Genomic DNA, 22,030 nt, shown 5'->3' with positions numbered 1-22,030 from the left:
TTGTTATGCTAAAATGTTTTTAAAGAAAATGGCACATCGTCTTGTAGATGTAACCTCTCATTTGGAAAATTTAATCTCTTATCTAAGATTGCGAAGAACCTTAAATATGGTTTATGGTAACTGGTTGTCTAGTTCTTAGTTTTTTTGGGGTTAAAACCCAAGTTGTGAAGGAGTAGTTTGGGATTCATCGGATTAAAAGCCCAAGGGCCGAACCCAATGTAGGAGAGAGCTGGGTTGTTAAAGAGAAACCAAATTAAGTATAAACATGAAACGAAAAGAAGAGAAAAAGGCATTCGGATGGAAAGGATGTTGGGACTCCGAAAAAAGAATGCTGAATTTCACCTAATAAAACTGACTTATGATCGCCGCCTTTCTTTTTTTTTTTTTTAATAGTAGACAGTAACCATTAAGAGCACTAATGATGATGTGATTCTTTAGAAACCCGCCTCGTGCCGTCCAACCATTGGGCGGTTGGATGAGAACAACCGACTGTGAGAATTTAATATCGGGTTTGAAAGGTGACAGATTATCAAATCTTCTTTTTTACAGGCTGGGAGGAGAAATTAAAACTTCGCTTTTTTCTTACATGAGATCTGTTTTTGAAATAAAAGAGGCCGGCATAAATCAGAATCTTTAGTCTCTCACCTACCATCTATAATTTCTCTTCTCCATCGCTCTCGTCTCTCGATGTTCCAAAAGTTGTTTTGAAAATTAGGATTTTCCCACCAGCTTCCAACATTTTTGGGTCACTGTAGCTTGAAGGAATGGTGCCTAAAATTTCAATGAAATAGCATACACTTCGCCGGACGGCCATTTCTTCGCCGTCGGTTATAGATCTAGTGCCTTTTTTCATGTGGAAGGGAATCTTTTTTTTTTTTTTTTGTTGTCTGAGAAAGGATAGATTGAAGCGAACTACCCAGCATTGAATTTTACCCATTTTTGACAAAGAACGCACTCATGAAATTCTAGGCAACTGAACATGAGAAAATGCTCGTTCCTTTTTCTCATTTCAATCGAAAGGAACATGGGAGACGTTGGTGGTAGTGGGGCACTTCATAACGCAGAGCTTTCTGTCTTCACCCAAAAACTCCAGATGTATGCTATTCATTGAAGAGAGAAGATGACTCAGAGTTCTTCAGCTTTTTGGGAGATCAAAGGCTTGTCAGTCCGACTACAGTGAGCTTTAAGTTTGGAATGGTTATTGCAATCAATTCCCACAGGTATTAATAATAGAAGTACATTGAATTCTTACAAGATTTTCACAGGGTTCCCTTAAATGAACCTCGTGTTTTTTCAAATTTTTAATACGCAGGATTTCTCAGATTGAAAAATGCTGCTTCTTTTTACAGTTCTAATCTTCTCGTTGGAAGTGAAAAGAATTTATTTGCTTCCCAAGAAAAAGCGAAGCACGTTATTCCCACTTGATTTAACCTGACCAGATTTTAGGTTGCAATAATGATAACTATTAAGGAAAGAAAGAAATCGCTAACAGTTAATTGCAGAACCGATTTTTTATAACACTGAGCAAGAGAGAGCAACTAGGTTGAGAACCTCAAATCCAACTTGCTAATACAAATTCAATTCTTCTCAATCCTAACTATCAAGGGGAACTCTCCCAAGATCACTGCGTGGCGTTCCATTGAAGCCAAAAAAGAATGCCAGCGACTCAAAATTCAAGTCGTCTCGAATCACTTTCTTTTCTGCAACTTCGAGATGTTGGTATCTGCTGTGAATATAGTCTCGATACTTCTGCCATTTCCGCTGTTAAATAATTGTGGAAGGGACAAAGTAAGCCAACCCCTAGAGCATGGGTACACCCACAGTTTTCTTTATTGGAGACAAAGGACACATCATAAATCGAGTTCCTACTTGCAGGGTGGGGGTGACAATGTCACATGCACATCAATCAGCAGTTTTAACAAGATACAATATTTTATACATGAACTTGACATGTGACATTTTTTCTAGAAAGGTAACTCTATGCTACCATGAGATGACTTATAAGGAGCATATCATTGTAGGTCGCCCCTCTAGCTTGACAAAGACTTTTGATAGTTGTGCATTGGTGTTTCTCCCTTTTTCTCCCTTTCAATGTCTACAAAGATTTTTGCAGGTCGTGAAAAGTGATTGAAAGTGGTCTTTCGAGTTCACGCTTGCAATATGAAAAGGTGTATGGTAGTCTAAAAAGCGGCACCGTGTTTTACAGATGCCACTTTTGTTGGTTGATTATTCGCCATAAAGTAAGATTGAAACTGGGGTTTGAAGCAAATAGTTATACAATATAATTGTGGGCTACTTCCTAGCTTAGAGGGGACTTTGGTTGCTTTTCTTAGCCTATACATTGCTTTTGATATTGATCCCCACTTTGCAAAATGAGCCCTCATGCTCTACCATCTGCAGTTCTTGAAAAGAAATTAAGAAAAACCACATCTCTCTCTCTCTCTCTTACATGCACTTACATGCACGCGCGCACATGCATGCATGACATACACATGTACACAAGGTGCATGTAAACACAAGTTGACACTTAAAGCAGGCTTTTTTGGCTATTAGTTGCTAGAATTTTCTTTTTCTTTCCTTTCTTTTAATTATATATAGTGAAGTTGATATATATATATATATATATATATATATATATATATATATATATATATATATATATATATATATATATATATATATATATATATATATATATCACAAGAACACAGCCACGTCCATATCAAGTCATTACGTCCATATCATATCAGGTCATCTATATCTGACCTGGTTTAATAATTTTCTGTACAGATGCTGGTCGTATATAGACTGAACAAAAATGAATATGGTTCAGTCAGGTAACCAACTCCTTTCTTACAGCTTTTCATAAATGCCATCTCCAAATTGATTAAGTTGCAGTTGGTGATGCTGCGGACCCACATGCATCAAGAATTGATAATTTTGATTTAAATGATTCAAAGCAAGTACACCTTACAAGGACCAGTTCTGCACTTCGTCCTGAACTTGACTTGGACCAAGATGACGTTCAAAATTGAGCTTGAAGTTAAATTACTCTCACTAATTATTAACAAATTCGTTCTCACACTGCACCTCTGACGTAAGCCCATCATGTCCTTCGCTTGACCATGATTAGTGTCCTTAGCATCCGTGACACTAAGATCGATCTCTCTCTCTCTTATAGAGGATCAGTTTCACAGAGAAAAAAGATCAAGTATAGACTAATGATCTTTTGCTCATCAGTTGGTGGTAATATGGAAAAGAACAAGAAAGCAGTTGGGTTCGGTGTTTGTGTAGAATATTAAAAAACGAAGCACCTTTTCCAATTAGTCCACAACAAGACACTCCTAAACAATTTCTGTAGTGATTTGTCACTGTATAATCGGAGCGGTTAAGGGCTCGAGCTAGTGCCTTTTTCTTCTTTCTTAATGGATTAAACAAGTAAAATATGGAGCCATCTTTAGATAAATCTAGCTTCTTTTTCTGTGAACAAAGTTGGTCATGTCTCTGAAGTTCAAGCTTGAAACCACACAAGCAACTTTATATTCTCGGCTCCAAGAATTTCATTTAATCAATGGCGGGTGAACAAAGAAGTCGTAGATGTTCACCAATTTGATTACATTGAATAGGTTCCTGGTTCCAACAAACTGTGAATCCCAGAGATTTATGGTCTTCAACCCCAGAGATTTATGGTCTTCAATATTCCTCTCAAATTGGTCGAACTCAAATGCAAGCGGGAAGGAGAGGGTCTAGCTTCATGCCCACATACTTCAGTATATAAACAGAGGATTTCAATCCTTATTAGAAATCAAGGAACTGAAATTTTGAAATCTATGTTCCAAAAAATCTTAGTTCACCTCGAATCTACAGATATACACCGTAAAACTATTTCAAAATAAGATGTTTCTCAAGTATTGAACTCACAAATTCCCCAAATATTGAACTCATAACTTCCTTCAACTATGAAGTTCTATGATGTTGTCTGTCTAGGTGCTTAGAATGCTTGTTGATTTGACATAATAATGTTTTTCTCCTCGTAGTTGCGTCAGGAACTATTGGCAATCGATGAGGAAAAAAATTATGACCAGCCGTGGGACCTGGAATCATGGTTTCCAATCTTTTCTTCTTTGACATCGACACTTTTGACATGTCCCTATGGGTGGGATTCGGTGCATTTTTTGTCACGTAGCATAGTTGAGGGATTGAATGGAAGATCACAGAAGCAATTCTCTTTATGAACATAAGCATTAAACATCACAAAATATTCTTTTGAAAATAAGAGGTTTATTCCTACACCAATGATTCAAGGAGCATACTGCTTGAACCTGCAATTAACTGAAGGGGGACTTGTTGCATTGCTAATAGAGTTATCTGATTGGATCATATTAAGCATACATGGTTTATTAGCAATCAAACACAAATGACACCAATAATGTTCAAAAATTATTGGAGAAAAAGCGCAACACCCACCACAATGCATAGAACCAAGATGGAAAAAAAAAACACACACACACACACACAAGATTGGTAAACACTAAGTTGGAACTTGCACGGTGAAACACGCGAAATTTTGAGAAGTTTTTCTTATAGTATCCAATCGACTGTACATTTCTATCAACTTAAATATTCGTTTTCTGGTCGCAAAACTGGTGATGTTTCATAGCGGGTTAAAACGGTAATTCGGATTCTTCTCAGACCAGAATGAATAGAAGGAAACTCTAGGGCCCATTAACTGACAATGAAAGCAATATGTGCCTTTTATTTTATTTTAAAACTTTAGCTGTCTTTTTTTCTCCTTTCAGATTATTGCCAACACTTGTAAATGTGTTTTGAAAAATTCAATTAGAGATATATCAGGAATTGAAAATGACGAGTCTTCCTTATAAACGGTTTCCCGATCTCACAACCAGTATTGTCCCTATGCATGCCTCTGTCTTCTGAATTGTCTTGAACGATTGTCTGCCATTGGCTTGGAAGTATCATGTGTATGGTTGCGGGGACATAGTTTCCATGTCCCCTCACTGAACAGATGAACACAAGCAGCTGGATAATCAAATTATGCAAAACCTAGGCTTCTCCTGTTGAGCGGAGCAAGTTTCAACAGACTTATCTTTTAGCTTCATTTTACGTTTATAACAACATTAATGGTGCATGTATTCATCGGCATGCCAAAATGTTCACCTCCCTCTTTTTCGACTATTTACTAGTAATGTCTAATATGATTTATGTGAAAAAGATACACTAATATGGACTTCCTTTTGAATTGGCAAGTTGGGTTTTGGGCCAAACCATAGCAGAGTACGCCCAAGAGAGTGCGCGTTAAAAATGTTTATAAATAATGAAAGATAAGAAATTTCTTCGAATATTAAAAATATTTAAAAAAAGGAGACATGGCACTTTTGAATTGACCAAGAAATCGAATTACTTTGCCACAAATTCGATTTGAATCGACAGATTCTAGGAAGAAGGAAACGGAAGCGGCAGAGCAATTTCAATTTTTCTTCTTTTTTTCATACTCGGCAATCTTACTTAAAACAAGCATATTATGTGCTAACTATGCTTTAGGCTTTCCTTGTTACTTTGCATATCTATATGTCAATATCTCTTGTTTTTTCACATCGTTCTACAAACAATTCAATACCATTATCCACTTTCTGCTTCTTGAATAATGTAAGACTCAACTAAAATGACTCTCCTATTTCTGATTATCATAAGGCTTCCTTTTACCCTATTATTGGATGGTATAAATGGCTCTCGCAAGTACACTTGTGAATCTCTATGACAAGAAATTTCTTTCTTATGCAAACATGGGCATTAAGTGTGGGTTCTACTTGGTCGGGTTTAACTGCTACAGTCCTGCGCTGGAAATGGGTCGGATCTGGTTCACGTGTTTTTATCATTTCCTGTTATGTTATCCTGAATGCGATTCTGACGGGACCTGTAATGTGCCCAGCCGCCTTAAATCCTTTGCAACTCTGCCGGTATTATCTCACACAAGGTTCCATGTGAAAGATCCAAGAAGAAACTGACCATGACATGATATTTTCTCTCTGATTTTCTGGACGAACAATTTTCTCTGTTTCAGAGAAATTGAACTCCATCAACATGCTAGGGTGTCTTTTGGCATTTTTCTACAGCACTAAGCTTGGTGGCCTATCTCGACAAATTGATTCCTTTGCTAAATTATAAAACGTGGCCCTCCACGTGAATTAGTCATAGATGGAGTTGCAGGTCTTATCCGGGTCATCAAGTGGAAGATCAACAATGGAGACATGTGGAAGCATTTGAATCTCGAGATATTATGCTTTGAGAAAGCAATGGGACCCTTGCTCTTGGCATGTTCTTCCCTGCCCTTTCTTAGTTTTCTGCCATCTGCTTTCTGCTAAAGATCCTGGGTTGAATCGGATTCAGGATTAAATATATGAGTTGGATCTCAATCGATTCAACCACATTCAGGACTCGAAAAACCTCAATCCTGCATCCAATCCATCTGCACCTCCTCGTCCTCAATTATCTTTCCTGCAAGAGAAGTGAATTTAAGACGATAGAAGAAAAAGTTTAACCTTGTGATGCCTCCTACTCTGATGCCCAAGGCGTAACCAGAAGATTAACTTGAAAAAGAAAAACACAAAATTACTGTTTAGAAATTTGTAGAGAAGAATCAGAGGCAGATTACTAGCGGCTAAACCTGTATTTGGCTCATACAACGTAGCGGTTCACGTGAATCTGAGTAAACATAACGAATATAATAAACATCAATTTTTAACGAGACCAAGAAAAGGCATATATATATATATATATATATATATATATATATATATATATATATATATATATATATATATATATATATATATATATATATATATATATATATATATATATATATATATATATATATATATAGAAGAAAATAGATAGCTGCTGGATCCTCATAAACTAGATAGAAATAATAAGCACCAGACTCCGATAAAATCAGTTGGTCAACATTAAATTATAAATAAATAAAAAAACAAGAGTCCTAAATACCCTTTAAAAGAGCAGAAATTTCTTCTAAAGAAATCCATTTGGTTTTCTTCTTTTTTTTCCTCTCTTCCTTTCATGCCTTTTGAAGGGTATTTTAAACTCTTAAAAACACAGCTTTGACTTTTATATTTACAATTCAATTTTTACCATCTCCTTAAATTGCCTAGATAATTGGCATTAAAATATGATATACAAGGATCTGGTAGCTACTTGTATATATATATATATAGCTAATTTGCCTACAGTGGTTGCACCCATATGCAACCGTACCAATAGTTCCAGACGCTCATGGGTGATCCAGCCTGAAGCGTGTCCAAGACAAGCATGGTCACTTGTTTAAATTCTAGAGAACATAATAAATTTGCAACTTCCAGATAGTCTCGCTGTTAAAACCTTCTCAAAAGCAAGTGAAGAACTATCCTCAAGTCCGAAAACTATTAATTCCTCTTTGAACGCAACCTCTTTCTCAGATGGAACTGCAACTTCCTTTTCTCGGTTGGTAATTTACCTTGAGTTATGGAAGAGGATCAGTAGCAAATAGGATCACAGGTTTCATTTCATTTGGAATGTAACACTAACACCGTTCATTGTGATACCAAGGAAGCTGACAGTACCGCAAATACAGGATACGGAGACAACATCAGCTCAAGTTTCATGGGATGGTAACTTGATTTTATAAACCAAAAAAAATTCTCACAACGTTATCCACAGAAAGAATAGTTTTCCACAATTACAAGAGCAAAACCATGAAATCAATGAAGGAGAAGAGTGTCAACATGGCCTACCCAAGTTACAGCTATAATCAAGTTGAATCGCCAGATCATACATCCTGATAGATCTTATGCTACTTAATAAATCAAAGGCGTGGTAAACAGCAAATGAGCTTCAAAGATGAAAAAGCAGCACAGAACCACCAAACAATTAAATGAACTGAACTTGTTCATTGCGTGGTGAAAGAAAAAGGTGGGAATGCAGTTTCCTTGAGAGACAAGACGGGGGAGAGACAATGATCAATTGAAACAAGAAGATACCCATAAAAAGAATGCACCTCCATTGATTCAGTCAACCCAATGAAAGGGATGTGGTCTTGTCAGTGGTCTTGTCAGCTTTGTGGCCCATCAGTACCTGAGATGTAAAGGCATACATGAAGAAAGTGGTCGGGATGCATAAGATTGTGATAGGCCCAAGCGAAAGGCAAATCCAACTTGGGTTCTATTCCTTGGATGCGTATAAGCTCAATTTTTGCCTTCTTTCCCATCTGTCTACCTGATGAGCTTCTGGATGATATTTCTTCTCCCCCTTCCCCCTTTGAGTGGGATGCTGATCCCGACTCCAAATTTAGATCAACATCATCTACCCTTAATTCGTTTCCAGATTCAGAACTTAATTCTTGATCATCAATCCAAGCTTGACCGGAGAATAAACCAGGCAGTAGACTGTCCACCATATCACGTAAAGAGAAGTACTCACCTGCAATGACAGAGGTATATGAAAATTCACCCAAACTCAGAATCATTAAGACAGAACATAATATCTAGGTGATATTAACACCAATTAATATTTTAAAAGTAATGCAACACATTTATGCCAGTGAAACTATCAACTAAAACTCTAAAAGTATAAGTTCGATCCATCAGGCTATACAGAAAACACATATCACGTTGACTTCATCTTCCCTAACAGCCAAAGAGAAAATTAAAACAGATAGAGAGAAAAGGAGAAGAGAAGGAAGGTCTTCAAAGGCATGACTATCTGAAGATGCCTAGAGTTGTAGAGTTACAATAGAAATGTCGGCAAAAATTGCTATCCAATGAACACCAAGTCACAGACAAATAGACAGGATCCCTGCCTGCAACCCACAATCAAATAGCATGTGATAAACCAAGAAGTTTTCACAGAATAATCATGTCTTTTACAAAATTGAACATGGAAGAGAGAGAATTCTGAAGGAAAATTTTCCAATGATACCTTCATACTTTTGGATCTCAACCGGCTTGTTCATGTAAGTGATCTCTTCCCAACTACCAACTGCAGGTAAATCTTCCAAATCATCAATTGGCAAGTCAACCATTCTTAGGTATAAGCGAACAGGAACTCGGCCTGGCCAGGCAAATTTATGTTATGCCCCAACTAATGCAAAAATTCTAAGTAAATGCAAAAGCAAAAATTAAAAATAAAATTAAAAAAACTTATGAAAATAGCACAAACAGATCATAAACTAAATTATTATGTACCACAGACACATGGAACTCAAGCATGGCACAAGGTTGAAAGGAATACGGATAAATAGCTCAGAAAAGGGAGTGAGGGGAAGCATTGTTTGGTTGCCGCAGATATGCTTCCTTGCAAGTTTCAAGTAGGTTGCCTTATGTTAAAGGAGTTTATCAAAATCAGTTTTACCAGTTCCATTTTTCTACAATTAGTTCTTAGGTTCCACAAAATCGTTCTCTTGCAGCACTAAGAGTAAGCGCATTTCTCACTTTATAAACTTATTTGCATTACATATAAATTATATCATGAGCTATGAGCTGTGACCTCCAGAAAACAGTCTGCAGAGAGAGGCAGGCCTCCCCAACCTTTTTATTGCCAAAAAATGGAATATCTGCAGGCACAAAAATTAGTCCCTCAACAAGGACCATTAAATTCTATTTTCATCTTCCAATGGGTTCCAGTTCCCATCATTCCTTGATGTTGGCAGCATCACGGTGCACCAGCAAAAGACAGACTGCTTCTGAAGTTGGTGCTCCACCAACCATACGAACAGGTATTCCTCTGCCTCTCAGCCTGGTAGAGGCCACACACCTTCAACATTCCTGACGCACACATTCATGGTATTAGGACCTGAGCTCCTCCACTTCCCTCACCTAATCCCTGTCACCAGCCATGCTTCAATCATTCACAGCTTCCTCCTATCCCACAGCATCTTTAGAATGTGGTGTTGGCAAACAATCCAAAACTCCTCCCCAACGCACCTAGAAATCTTGTGGTTTTCATGCCTAGCCAGGTTACGCAGTTTCCAGATAAACCAGATGGATTGGTGGAAGAGATTTTTCCAGCAATTCCACAGGTCCCTGTCCTTGAATTTCTTCCCGCACCATCAGCTCTTGCTTAACATTCTGGCCTGGGCTCCATTTAACCCCAAATCATCCACTCACCTTAGTCCAAATTAACTTTGTCCACTTGGCAGGGGAAAAACAGGTGGTCCACAGTTTCCTCAGCTTCTTTACATAAACTACATCGAGAGGGAACAGCAAATTCAAGAGCCTTCATCCGTTCCTCTGTCATCCAAGAGCTGTAACCTCAATATTCACCAGGTCCTCATTTTCATAGAGATCCTAATGATTTCACATTTTACATGAACATGCCATTCTATAGCGTAGAAGGATATCAAAGCTTCAAGAACATGCTTAGGAACGGGTACTCCTAAACACTAATAAATCACCCTGGGAGTTCAAGAATTCATTTTTGAATAAAAAATTTAACAGCATTCTGGAATACAACTTAGTTATGCAAGTCAGTTGCTAAACACAGACATAGGGCCTGGCTTAGGCAGGTTACATCCATGTTGAAAATGTCACAAAATTTTGAGAATTTAATGCAATCAAATCACAAATGACAAAACAAAACAAAGACGAATACAATGTGAGATGACCAGATATGTAATACTCACTATTAAGAAGGGAAGGTACCTATACGACTTCTGCTAGTGCTTTCACCAGAAGATTGCCGAGGCTCTTCTGAGCTAGCAACTGATCTTAATGTACACCATTCTCCAACTGCTCCTAGCTTCAGTTTGGATGAAACCTGGAGATAGCCTTCTATTTCACCTGTTATGATGGCATCTAAGTAAGTAGCCTATATATTACAACTTGAACGCTTATATTCGCTAAGGCACTCCATTCCTTACCACAACACGGTAACTAGCAAGTAGTCAAAACTCAAAGCACTAGGTTAAGAGTTAAGGCTAGGCATGTATGTGGGATATTCACCTAATGTGAACTCAAAAGTACAAATTAAGAAGAAAAAATTATAAGTTTCCCTAAAATTTTAAAAACAGCAAAAATTTATGCATAGGAGAAAATAGAAAAAGCCTAATCTATTTAACAATTTAAAAGATTTGAAAACCGAAAAAATGCAAAAGAAGCTTTTGCAACCCACCAATGCAGCCATCCAGGCACCCAGGCAGTGCTTCCTGTGAACCTAGGAATGTAGCCGCAGATCGTAACTACAAAAATTACACTAAGATTGTTCAGAAGCTTCTCATTTGAACTCAGACATGAATTCCACGTATTGCCAGAGCATTATTTTCAAAATTTATGGAATTGTAAACCCTACAAATTGTTTGGGAACACCTTTTCAGTTATTCAGTTTTAGACATTTAGTATTTCATGGGACTGATGATATTCCCAAAAGTATGCAAGAAAGCTCAAGCAACGACAAGAAATGATATTGTCAATGACCACCCACTGAGGATAGTATTCAACTATGTTTTGAGGAGGGAGCTATGTTGCCAATTCATCAGCAATCTGATGAATCTGAAACGGCATTGCTTGCTTTGAAACATAGGAGGGCATTCCAACCTCCTAGCTGTCCCATGGTCAACTTTACCAACATGACATTTTGAAAAAAGAAAAGGAAAAAAAAAAGCCTTCACTCATTACCACTGAAAAACATGAAACCATGCCCAAGATGTTAGATCAATGATATGAAGAGCCTTGTTATCTCCTAAGATGCTTATAACTGCCAATCTAATTATAAAGATTGCAATTCCAGTATGTCATATTACACAGACCTTTCAGAACACAACGCCAAAGTTCTGCTTGATCAAATTGTGACATGTTCATAATAACTTTGCTGTTGCCATTGATTATATAAGCTGCCTGAACCCAAAGCCAAATTAACGCGTGAAGAACTTCCAATATCAATATTTATGATGACCTAAATATTAAAGAAGATTTTGAAAAGGCAAAGGAATATCAAAATGAGGACAGTGACGAGAAAGTCTTTCATGAGAATCACCAATAGGTCACAGATGATGATAAAGAAAACATGTCTCTGAACCAAAGTTCTGAACGTTTGGAATCCTAGGGCACTTCCATGCATATGGCTAATAAGCACTGCCAATTGCCAAACCCTTAACATTATATAATTTGAAGACTTTGTCACCTCATAAAATGTGAAGCTAAATTTTTATTATTATAATTAAAAACAAAAATCTCCAAAATAAAAGACAAGCTACCATCTCTAAGATAACCATATTCATATGTAACATATTAAAATGAATAATGCTAATCTATTTCAGATAAATTTAAAATCTATTCTATCCAACCACTACATTAGTTACAAAAAAATGACTTTAATGATATTAAGCACAATATGATCAATTAGAATGGAAGTTCCATAATCCTTGCATTTGAGATAGCGACCCAACAAGGTTAGACTACAGAGTAGATCCAGGCATGATATGCTGCTGCCTTTCCTGGGTTTCATGTTTCTCAAGAATGAAGCTTTAATCAAGTTTTTATCTGTTAATTTGAAGTAGATCTATATATGAACCTGTCCAAACAAGTCTATATGGCATTAGATTTTCAAACTCATCCAAAGTGAACCACTGTAAGATTTATCCTTGAAGAAGAGATATGTAGGAAAATGTTGTAATTTTCCAAACGCATAAAACAAAACTAGATAGATAATAACACATATACAGGATGATAGGAGTTTTAAAGTCCATGGAAAAATGTTAAACAGCAACAAATTTGCAAATTCATACATTCATATGTTCAAAATTCAAGGTTGATGTTGAGATTCATTAGCCGTCAATAACCGTTATGAGAATGCAATATAACCTTACTACATTCTTTTGTAAAATAGCATTACTATAATGCCAATAACTGGTAACAGTTAAAGCATTATCATGGTCTGAACCAATACATCTATGATCTCCATGCAGACATGAAGCCAAGACTCAAACGCACAAACTGGAGATCAAGTTCGCAATGGGTGACACTTTATCATTAAATGAGCCATAGATAAGCATGTACACCCAAGTACACAGACAGAATATTCTTCAGTGATCAGCTGAACAAAAGAATATATTCGTTTGGGAATGAATTTAACAATCATTATCTGAGAATGGTAAAGCAGTTTCTTATACTAATGGAAATAAAATTCAGCTATAAACTAGTTAAAATTTAATCTGGAACAGAGAAACCACTGGTAGTATATGTTTCACGCCCCTTATAGTTCTCAGAATCAAATATTATTTCCAACAAATGAGGATAATTTTCCACAGCATAAGAGAGACATGCCATAGAAGTTATATGTCAATTTAAAAAAAAAAAGGAAGAAGAAGAACAGTTAGCATTCTCAGGAGACTGAGTCGGTCAAGCTACATTTACAAAACCTCTTTCAATGAGTTCATGAAGCTGTGCTTAACATTTTCTTCCCCTTCACAAGGACTAAAAAGCTCCTGAGGATATCCACGAAAATGGACCTGTAAATCTCGAGTAAATTAGTAGATTTTCCAAATATAGTAGATAATTTGAATACACAGAAAGAAAGGAACTAAACATATCTATAGACTTTTGCAATAAAAGAAAAGGCTAATCAACACAATGAGAGAGAGAGAAACAAAGGTGATAGAGACATAGAGGTGTTGACAAAACCTAACAACTTCTTCTATGCAAGTTGGTTACTAGATCGGCAACAACACTTCTGGTTTTTATTTTCAATTTGCATCAATCACCAGGAGAAATGTAGATAAAATCTAGCATTTTCTAGCACACAGATTCTAGCTAGTTGAGCCCCAAATTTGGAGAAATGTTACTTCTCACCAGAAACAAACCAAGCGAGTTCTTCTCAAGAAGATTTTAAAGGAGATGAAGTAACTTCTAGCATGAATGAGAGGCATAAAACAGACTTCACAAGAAGTCAACTTTGTTACCCTTCTTGTGCTGAAGCTTAGAAATATAGAGTTTACATATGCAGATTATTTTCCACAGAAGCCTGTCTTGCCATTTCTACTGAACTTGCCAGAAAGTAGAACATAAAAGAATTATCTGTATGAGGTAAAGGCATATAAATGGAAGACTTCATCTGCAACAGAAAACAATAAGGTACCAATCACTGAAGACAGACTACCAGAGCATTTGCACTGATTGCACCTGAAGGTGTTTATGTTTTTGAGGATTTCTGGGTGAGAAGTAAAACCCTTAGAGCTCATTCTAAGACAAGGCACACTTATACTGAAGGATACTATATTAAAGTACATGGCCCATTAGGAAATTGAGTGAAAAAGTCTTACTGTTAAATTCCAAGGTCTCTCTGGTACTGCACACAGAAGATCAAAAAGGACTCCCAATGGCACGTACCTGCAATTGATGAAGCATAACTAGGGAAATTCTGTATATACAGTTCACCAGGGTACAGGGAAGGAAAAAGTGAATTGCTACCATCAGAAAATGTCACTAGAAAATAGATATTACAGAAGTACATAAAGTTCACAAAACTACATACAAACCAGTAAACAATAAATATGTGAATGTTTAATGTGAAGAACACCCATTGTTATATCGATTATGGTTGTTGAAGAACACAACCGCTAGGCTCTAGATATTGACTTAAAATAGGCACTAATTACCTTCCAACAACCTCAATGCCAAACTGTTTAACCTTCTGCATCAGTGAGATTGTGGAAAGGTTGTCCATGCTCTCACACAATTCTAGGTTAACATCTAAATGGTTGGACAACTGTGGGGTCAGACACTATATTGAGGAGTTAATCTATCTCTAGGGATTATGTTGCAAGTTATACTCAACTATTATTTCCATTTATCACACATGCTCTTACACAATCAGGATATCTATTTGCTCCTTCTTAATAGTTTTTTAAAAACTTATTTGCTTGCTGCATGAGTGAAGTCCAACTGAAGTCAAGGCTTCTTTAGGGCCAGGTGGGCCATGTCAGCCATTTTAAGTTGCACAATCATATCATAGCTTTCCAGCTGCCTCATATGGATTTATTTAGCTAAAGGCTTTTTCAACATCAAGTTGCTGTATGCATCAGAATAACAAAAATTTCAAAAAATCTCACATTTCTCACTAGAAAGATAGGAAAACTACATCCACTTTATTTTTGCTAGTTTTTTTTGCAATATGTTCAAATAATGAAATTTAAAATTCTCAAACTTTTTTGTTACACTTTTCAGTAAAATTTGATAAAATATTATTTAAACTTTAAAGAGTGTTTTTGTGTGCATGTACAGCCATGTTGGAAGTGGAAGGGGGAAACTCTAAAGCCAGACAAGATAAAGATGAAAATTGAAAACTTGAAGATTCCAACAAATGTTTAGCAGAAATATATGACTTATTTTCAAGAGAATAATACAGTGTGTGAAACAAGATTAGCTGTCATTATTATTCAAGATTAGAAGCTATACAGATATTTAAATAGAAAAAATAAATGAAAATGCAAAATAAATATTGCACACCATTTTAATGGTAATCCTTTATAGTCAAACCAAATGTTATCATCACCAGGAGGAAGAGAATTGCTGAAATGGGGCTTTACAAGAGGCAGCAATAGAGGAAGGTATCCATTCCGAGGACCTAATACCTGTTATGCACAAAAATTATAACGGTTGAGGTGACAAGATGCATAAGCGAAGCAACGGATGAAGAAAAAAAAGAAGAAAGAATGTTCTCCTCCCACACCACAAAAAGAAAAAGAAACCCCACAAGTGCATCAAAAATCAAAGGCCAGATAATGCTGCCAAGGTATTATCCCAAAGTGGAAAAGTAAACTGTAAAAGTAAAACCTTGGTGAGACAGAGATGTTACTTTTCTTTTTCTATAAGATTAACCTAAAATTCTTGGAGCTAAGAGAAAGCTAAACACTTACGTACTTTTTATTAAGTAATGCAGCAACAGAAAGCAACATGTTGGAAGAATATTTTACAACGTAAATAATCATACAAAGGCTCTTGAACATGGATAGGCGGATTGGCTTATAACCCACACATTGAAGAAGACGGACTTCAAGTTCGTGCAGCAAAAACGAAAAGGAAATGTCCATCCCCCGATCCATGCTTAGGTACAAGCCAATCCGCCTAGACCTCCGTTTTATTGAAGTTTGTCTTCTTCAATGTCTGTCTGCCATCGCTTCAATAATTTTTCCTCATCATCAAGAAAAAGATTAGATACAACTACTCTCCGTGCAACGTTGTAACAATGAGAAACATACCGATCAATTGGAGAGACCTAATGTTATGTGGACAGGCATTTCCTTGGCCCCAGACCCAAGGGCATCAGGATGACAAGTGAATGAGAAGCATGAGGAACAGATGCCCACATGCTTAAGTACAAAAAAATGTACAAGCACCCTCACTAAGAACCTCAAGTCCGTGCAACAAAAAGAAAATGATACTGCAATCATGGATAGGACAAAACGAGATTAATTCAATAGAGAAGCGATGGCAGCACCACGTACCAAGGCAGGAGAAGGAACTGGAAGCGTTGCGACTTCAGACTCATGGAGATGAATCTGAAGAGGAATTGCTCCCTCCCATACATAGTCCTGGGCTTCTCTGCAATCCATCTATCGCGTCGCCCTTAAGATGGTCTCACCGGCGGATTCCCCATATATTCAACTCCTATTTGACCACAGAGTGCAAGCGGATTCGACAATTTCTTCTACAAACTCAATTCCCTGAAAAAATTCATTCTGCTTGCAATCATCGAAGAGAACACAAGATCTAAACCATGGGGAGTACGCAAAAACAACCAAGAACCACCACAGAAGCGGCATAAGCACGAACAGAGGATTAAGAGAGAAAATAACAGCAATGGAACGCAAGAAGGCAAGTCCGAAATACATATGAAATTACAAACGTCTATTTGCATCATTGAGAGAGAACAAGGATCATACCAGTCGACCCAGAAGCAAGGGGCACCAAAGATTTGGCAAACACCCAAGAGAAACAGACGGTATTCGTGAGCGAGTTCGACGAGTCGAGCCCCTCGTGTGTTTCAAGAACTTAACTCTGCTCGAGCTCGACTCGAGTTCGATTTAGCTCGATTCAGCTTGATTTCTTAAAACTCGATTATTAAACAAGCCATAATTTGGCTTGATCATGATGTGCTATTTTTTTAATAATTTTACATGACATACTTTATATGTTTTCTTTTTCAAAACAAAACTTAACCGAGTTTAATTGATCTCAACCCACTTAACTTGAACTCGACTCGTTTAGGGAGTTTTCTACTGGTTGAACAGTAGTTCCAAGAAAGCAAGAAAGAGAGTGTTACTAGGCTCGTAAGTTTTTTAAAATAGAGGGCCTATTTAGAAAATGTATCATGACATTTAGATTCCCATGATTTCGATTCTTATGATTGTTTTTCCCTTGTGCCAAACAAGGAGCTACTGATTTCGAATTCCCATGATTCCGTTTCCCCTCCCCTTGTGACAAACAAAGTATCAGCTTCTCATATAATATCATTTTCTCATCCTAGCAGAGCTATAATCAGGCAACAGTCCCATCAAAACCATGCACCTTCACTGTTGATCGCTGGCCTTTTCTACTTGACTCGAAGGTACTAAATCCAACCAACCACCATCCAACGAATAGACCTCTCGTTGCGTGAAAGTACAATCTTAATTATATCATATAAATTGCATGTAGACTTTGTGATCACGGTAAAATCTCACTCAATCAATAAGAGAGAGAGAGAGAGAGAGAGAGAGTATTTTTTTCGCTTTGATGTACTTGTGAAGTTTTTATGTGTGTATCTCTTTATAATTAATTGCCAAGACATTTTTTGTGATTAGATTGTTGTTCCTTGCTCTTGGCCGATGATCCCAACCAAGCAGTGGTCCTTTTAGGTGAAACCCACACTAAACCTTCACTGATCAAGAACGACCAATATTTAAAGGGAGAAAAATACAAAATAAAGCAAACCCAGTTCTTAGCGTTTTCCAAGGAGTAAAGCCTGGGACTTGGTCCACTTGGATAGGAAAATAAAAAAGGAGAAGAAATTAGACGATGGAGAGAAACTATGAGTTTTTTAAAGTTTTTAAGAATAGAGAATGGGTTTTTAAAATAGCTACCCACCCTTTATTTGTTATTTTTTCTTGGATTTCAAAAAAAAAAATCTGAATTTTGTGTGAGCAGGAGATGTCTGAAGATTAGAAGGGCGAGCCAAAGCCCTCCCCCTTCCATGTTCAAGGCTGTTTTATTCGTTAATGTTCTCATGTTTGGACCGAGGGTCAAATCCAAATCCAATCCAAAAACAAGCCGGGCTCCACTGACGGTGAGGGTAAAAAAAAAGACGAGAAAAAAAAAAGGAGAAAGCCTCACTCTCACACTGCTTCACTCAGATCTGCAAGAGAGAGAGAGAGAGAAAAGGAGAGAGATGGTCGTCGGCTCCTTAAGCCTTCTGTTCCTCCTCTTCGTCTTCTTCCTGCCATCGCCATCTTCCCTTCTTATCGTCTCTTCATCCTCTCTCTCCCTCCAGACAGATGAATGGAAGCGCGCAACTGCGACGTACTACGCGGCGAACGATCCCCTCGACACCCTCGGTACTCTCTCTCTTCTTTCTTCCTCACGAGCAATCGGGAATCTATTTTCCCACCAATTTGTACGGAAACGTTGGAACTTCTGATTAATTTCGATCGTCTCCCTGTTTGCATTAATGTGATGGTGGTGGTGGGCGGCTGCGGCGGAGGAACAGAGGGGGCGTGTGGGTACGGGGATCTAGGGAAGAAAGGCTATGGGCTGAGCACGGTGGCGCTGAGCGGAGCGCTGTTCGGAAAAGGGGAAGGGTGCGGTGGGTGCTACGAGCTGAAGTGCGTGGAGGACCTGCAGTGGTGCATCCCGGGAACCTCGATCGTCGTGACGGCGACCAACTTCTGCCCTCCCAACTACGCCCTCCCCCTCGACTCCGGCGGCTGGTGCAACCCTCCCAACCAGCACTTCGTCATGCCCATCGCCGCCTTCGAGAAGATCGCCATCTGGAAGGCCGGAAACATGCCCGTCGACTATCGGAGGTATGATCAAGCCAAACCCCTCTCCCGCTCGTTCTCTGCCAACGATGACGATTCACGCGCGTTTATTTTTTGAATGACGAAAATAGCCTCATTCGGGGAGTATGTTCAGAATTGCTTCCCTTTTTTTTCCTTTCAACAATCAGTCTTAAATAGTTTCAATTTGTGAACATGGTTACACTTAGAAATTATATACTTTTCTCATTCTGCTGTTCTTTTTCTTCAAAATCGACGCTTCTGTGAATTCTCACTGAAGATATTACTGCTATAGAATAGATTAGATACTAGAGAGTGTGTTAAAAAGCTTTTACGCGTTCTCTGTCTGCTGCAAATCATTGTAAAAGGCGCTAGGTAGGCCTTGCAATGCGAAGGGCATTTAGGTCCATTTGTTAGTTTGAGAAGAATAACAAACCTTGCGGAGGTGAGAAATGATATCTTCCTCGAGGCACCGCGAGATGCTGCTTTGACGTATTAGAGCATTGCCGGCACTTCCTAAGCCGTTGATCTTAAAAGTCCCACATCTGGTGGTGCTTGGGCCTTGGTCAGGCCGTGCTTTTCTGTGGGTCCCACACTTTAGGAGTGGGCCCCCGCGGGCGTTCGTTGTCGTCGGCAGCATGTGGGAGGTTGGGTTTGAGCGGTGCAGCGCAAGGGAAGGGTGGGCGGTACACAAAATTCACTTTCATCAATTTAGTTAGTGCCATGCTTTTGAAAATGCTATAAGGTTCTTCTTCTAAAATTTCAGAAAAATACATAGTCGTTTTTTGTTTTTCATTCTTGAAGAGAGGGAGAAGGAAAACGAGACAGGAAATGATAGATGCAATCAATAATAATACTTTTGTATCCGTATGTGGTTTACTATTTCATGATGGGTTTAAAGATATATAAAATTCATATGCTTCTAACTTTTATTAGTAACACACAGTTATGGTTCCTATGTCCTTTTTCAAGATTGTTTGAGACGTTAGTTGTTTGAGGAAAATGGCCTATCACAAGCTGTCTTGGCACAACTTTTTCAGTCATAAACAAAAACGAAATCAAAGTTGTTAAAGACGACCCACTGAAACGTTTAATAATGATGAATTATATATCAAACTAAAATGTTGAGAAACACCGTTAGAGGCCGGATTCGATGGTATTTTGCTGCAGAATGATACACCTGCTGTATCAAATACAGGAAGACCTACCTACTCTTTTGTTTGAGAGAAAAATTTTCTTGCTAGAGGCTTGATAAACGCCAAGACTTTCTTGTTGTTGACTGCCAATTTTTTAACCATTATGAAGCATTGGAACCCTTATTAATCAAAGTTAGAGTCCACCGGTTTCCCTTCTTTTCCTTTGTAAAACCATAAGTGGAAGAAAATTTGTCATTAAAGATATTTAGCTTTAGCTACTTAAGCTATAAATCAGAACTGAACAAAATGTCCCCACTATTTGCAATGCATCTTGATAAGAATGCACTCCATATGGTGATTCTGACATTGTCGTACATTTCTCCATGAAGGTCTGCCTTGAAAAATTGGACCCAATGTCCTTCTTTTGATGTCATTCGTCAGTGAAACGACAAAAGAGGGGTCCTAAATGACAATTAATTCATCATCTGATAGTTGCTCCTTAACGCATCTAGGTAATCTTTAAAAAGACATGAGACCGAACAATATTTACTGGAAAAAGAATCATGGATGATGGATATAAGACAGTTTCATATCTCAGTAAGATAGCCAACCATGGGATTCCAGACATGTTTTCTCGGAATGTTATTATTGTTAGTTGAAATTTCCAAAATGTATGGCTTTGTGAAGTTATCAGCAAAGCACTTAATTTACTGATACTTATTATTACAAAAGAGGATTGTTGTCAGCATCAGTTTTCATTCGGCCGATGCGCACGGTTCCGGCCTGTCGGCAGGGCTATTTTTCAGTTTACATTTTAATTTAACAGAATAAAAGATATTTGATAATCTAGTATCCTGCAGCATCGTTTTAATTTCCAGCTGATATTATGCACATGGGCGGATACTATAGCGATATTGACTTCATTTATGTTGAGCACTGTTTTATTAATTGGTGCGGCCACCGGTGCTAGCCATTATTGAACCTGGTGTGCAAGAAGGCGTAGATGGTAGTGAGTGGGAGAGTTTGCATGAGAAAGCGATTTCAGAGAATTTCCATTAATGAAATGGATGATGCGATTGCAGGGTCAAGTGTTTGAGGGCTGGGGGAACCCGGTTCACCATCAACGGCTTTGGTTTCTTCCACTCCGTCCTCATCACCAATGTCGCCGGCGCCGGCGACGTTGTCGGCGTGAAGATAAAGGGGTCCGCCACGGGATGGCTTCCGATGGCAAGGAACTGGGGCCAAAACTGGCACTGCAATGCAGATCTAAAGAATCAGGGGCTCTCGTTTGAGGTGACCGCCAGTGATGGGAAGACCCTGACGTGCTACAACGTTGCACCATCGACTTGGGCGTTTGGACAGACTTTTGAAGGAAAGCAGTTTCCCTTATGACACGGATCATCGGCTTCTATCTTTTCTGTTTTTCTTGTTTCTTTTTCTCTGGCGTCTGAGTGGAAAAGAACGAAAAGGTTGATGAGTGATTGGGAAGAAAAAATTGTCCATTAAAAGATACGAAGAGTTGCAAGAAAAGAAAAGAAGATGGTTGTTGTAGTGTGGGGGTGAGCATGGTATCGATTGTGATGTGGATGCTTGACTAATTTGCATCATGCAAAGGAATATTTATTTATGTGGCCTACACTTCATGTTTTCTTTTTTCCTTGTCTTGCCGGTTCACTCTAGTGCGTGGGGATCTCTCCCGCATGCAATCATAAAATCGATGCTCGAAGAAACAACGCAACTTAAGTTGAGATGGCCGAGTTGGTCTAAGGCGCCAGATTAAGGTTCTGGTCCGAAAGGGCGTGGGTTCAAATCCCACTCTCAACAAATTCCTTTTATGCGTCACCAACTCGTTTTC

General features: G+C 38.1%; 2 protein-coding genes and 1 non-coding gene across 3 annotated transcripts; 2 read left to right on the top strand and 1 right to left on the bottom strand.

Annotated features, from left to right (window-relative positions):
• Positions 1 to 7,813: 7,813 nt before the first annotated feature.
• Positions 7,814 to 17,087, bottom strand: LOC116260067 (autophagy protein 5). Its single transcript, XM_031638146.2, has 9 exons — positions 16,949 to 17,087; positions 16,511 to 16,729; positions 15,513 to 15,637; positions 14,327 to 14,393; positions 13,427 to 13,516; positions 11,816 to 11,903; positions 10,713 to 10,850; positions 8,992 to 9,123; positions 7,814 to 8,493 (listed from the first exon to the last, which is right to left on the bottom strand). The coding sequence occupies exons 2-9, from the start codon at positions 16,616 to 16,618 to the stop codon at positions 8,126 to 8,128; spliced, it is 1,116 nt and encodes a 371-aa protein (XP_031494006.1). The 5' UTR covers positions 16,619 to 16,729; positions 16,949 to 17,087; the 3' UTR covers positions 7,814 to 8,125.
• Positions 17,088 to 18,360: 1,273 nt separating this feature from the next.
• LOC116260068 (expansin-A13-like) lies at positions 18,361 to 21,802 on the top strand. Its single transcript, XM_031638148.2, has 3 exons — positions 18,361 to 18,598; positions 18,751 to 19,066; positions 21,258 to 21,802. Exons 1-3 carry the CDS (start codon positions 18,433 to 18,435, stop codon positions 21,565 to 21,567), a joined length of 792 nt encoding a protein of 263 aa, XP_031494008.1. The 5' UTR covers positions 18,361 to 18,432; the 3' UTR covers positions 21,568 to 21,802.
• A 116-nt stretch (positions 21,803 to 21,918) lies between these two features.
• Positions 21,919 to 21,999, top strand: TRNAL-AAG (transfer RNA leucine (anticodon AAG)). Its single transcript has one exon. It is a non-coding gene; the product is annotated as a tRNA-Leu (tRNA).
• The last annotated feature ends 31 nt before the right edge of the window (positions 22,000 to 22,030 follow it).

This window comes from Nymphaea colorata, chromosome 9 (genome assembly GCF_008831285.2).
Source record: "Nymphaea colorata isolate Beijing-Zhang1983 chromosome 9, ASM883128v2, whole genome shotgun sequence".
Classification (NCBI taxonomy): Eukaryota; Viridiplantae; Streptophyta; class Magnoliopsida; order Nymphaeales; family Nymphaeaceae; genus Nymphaea; species Nymphaea colorata.
This window is presented reverse-complemented; position numbering and strand designations above follow the sequence as displayed.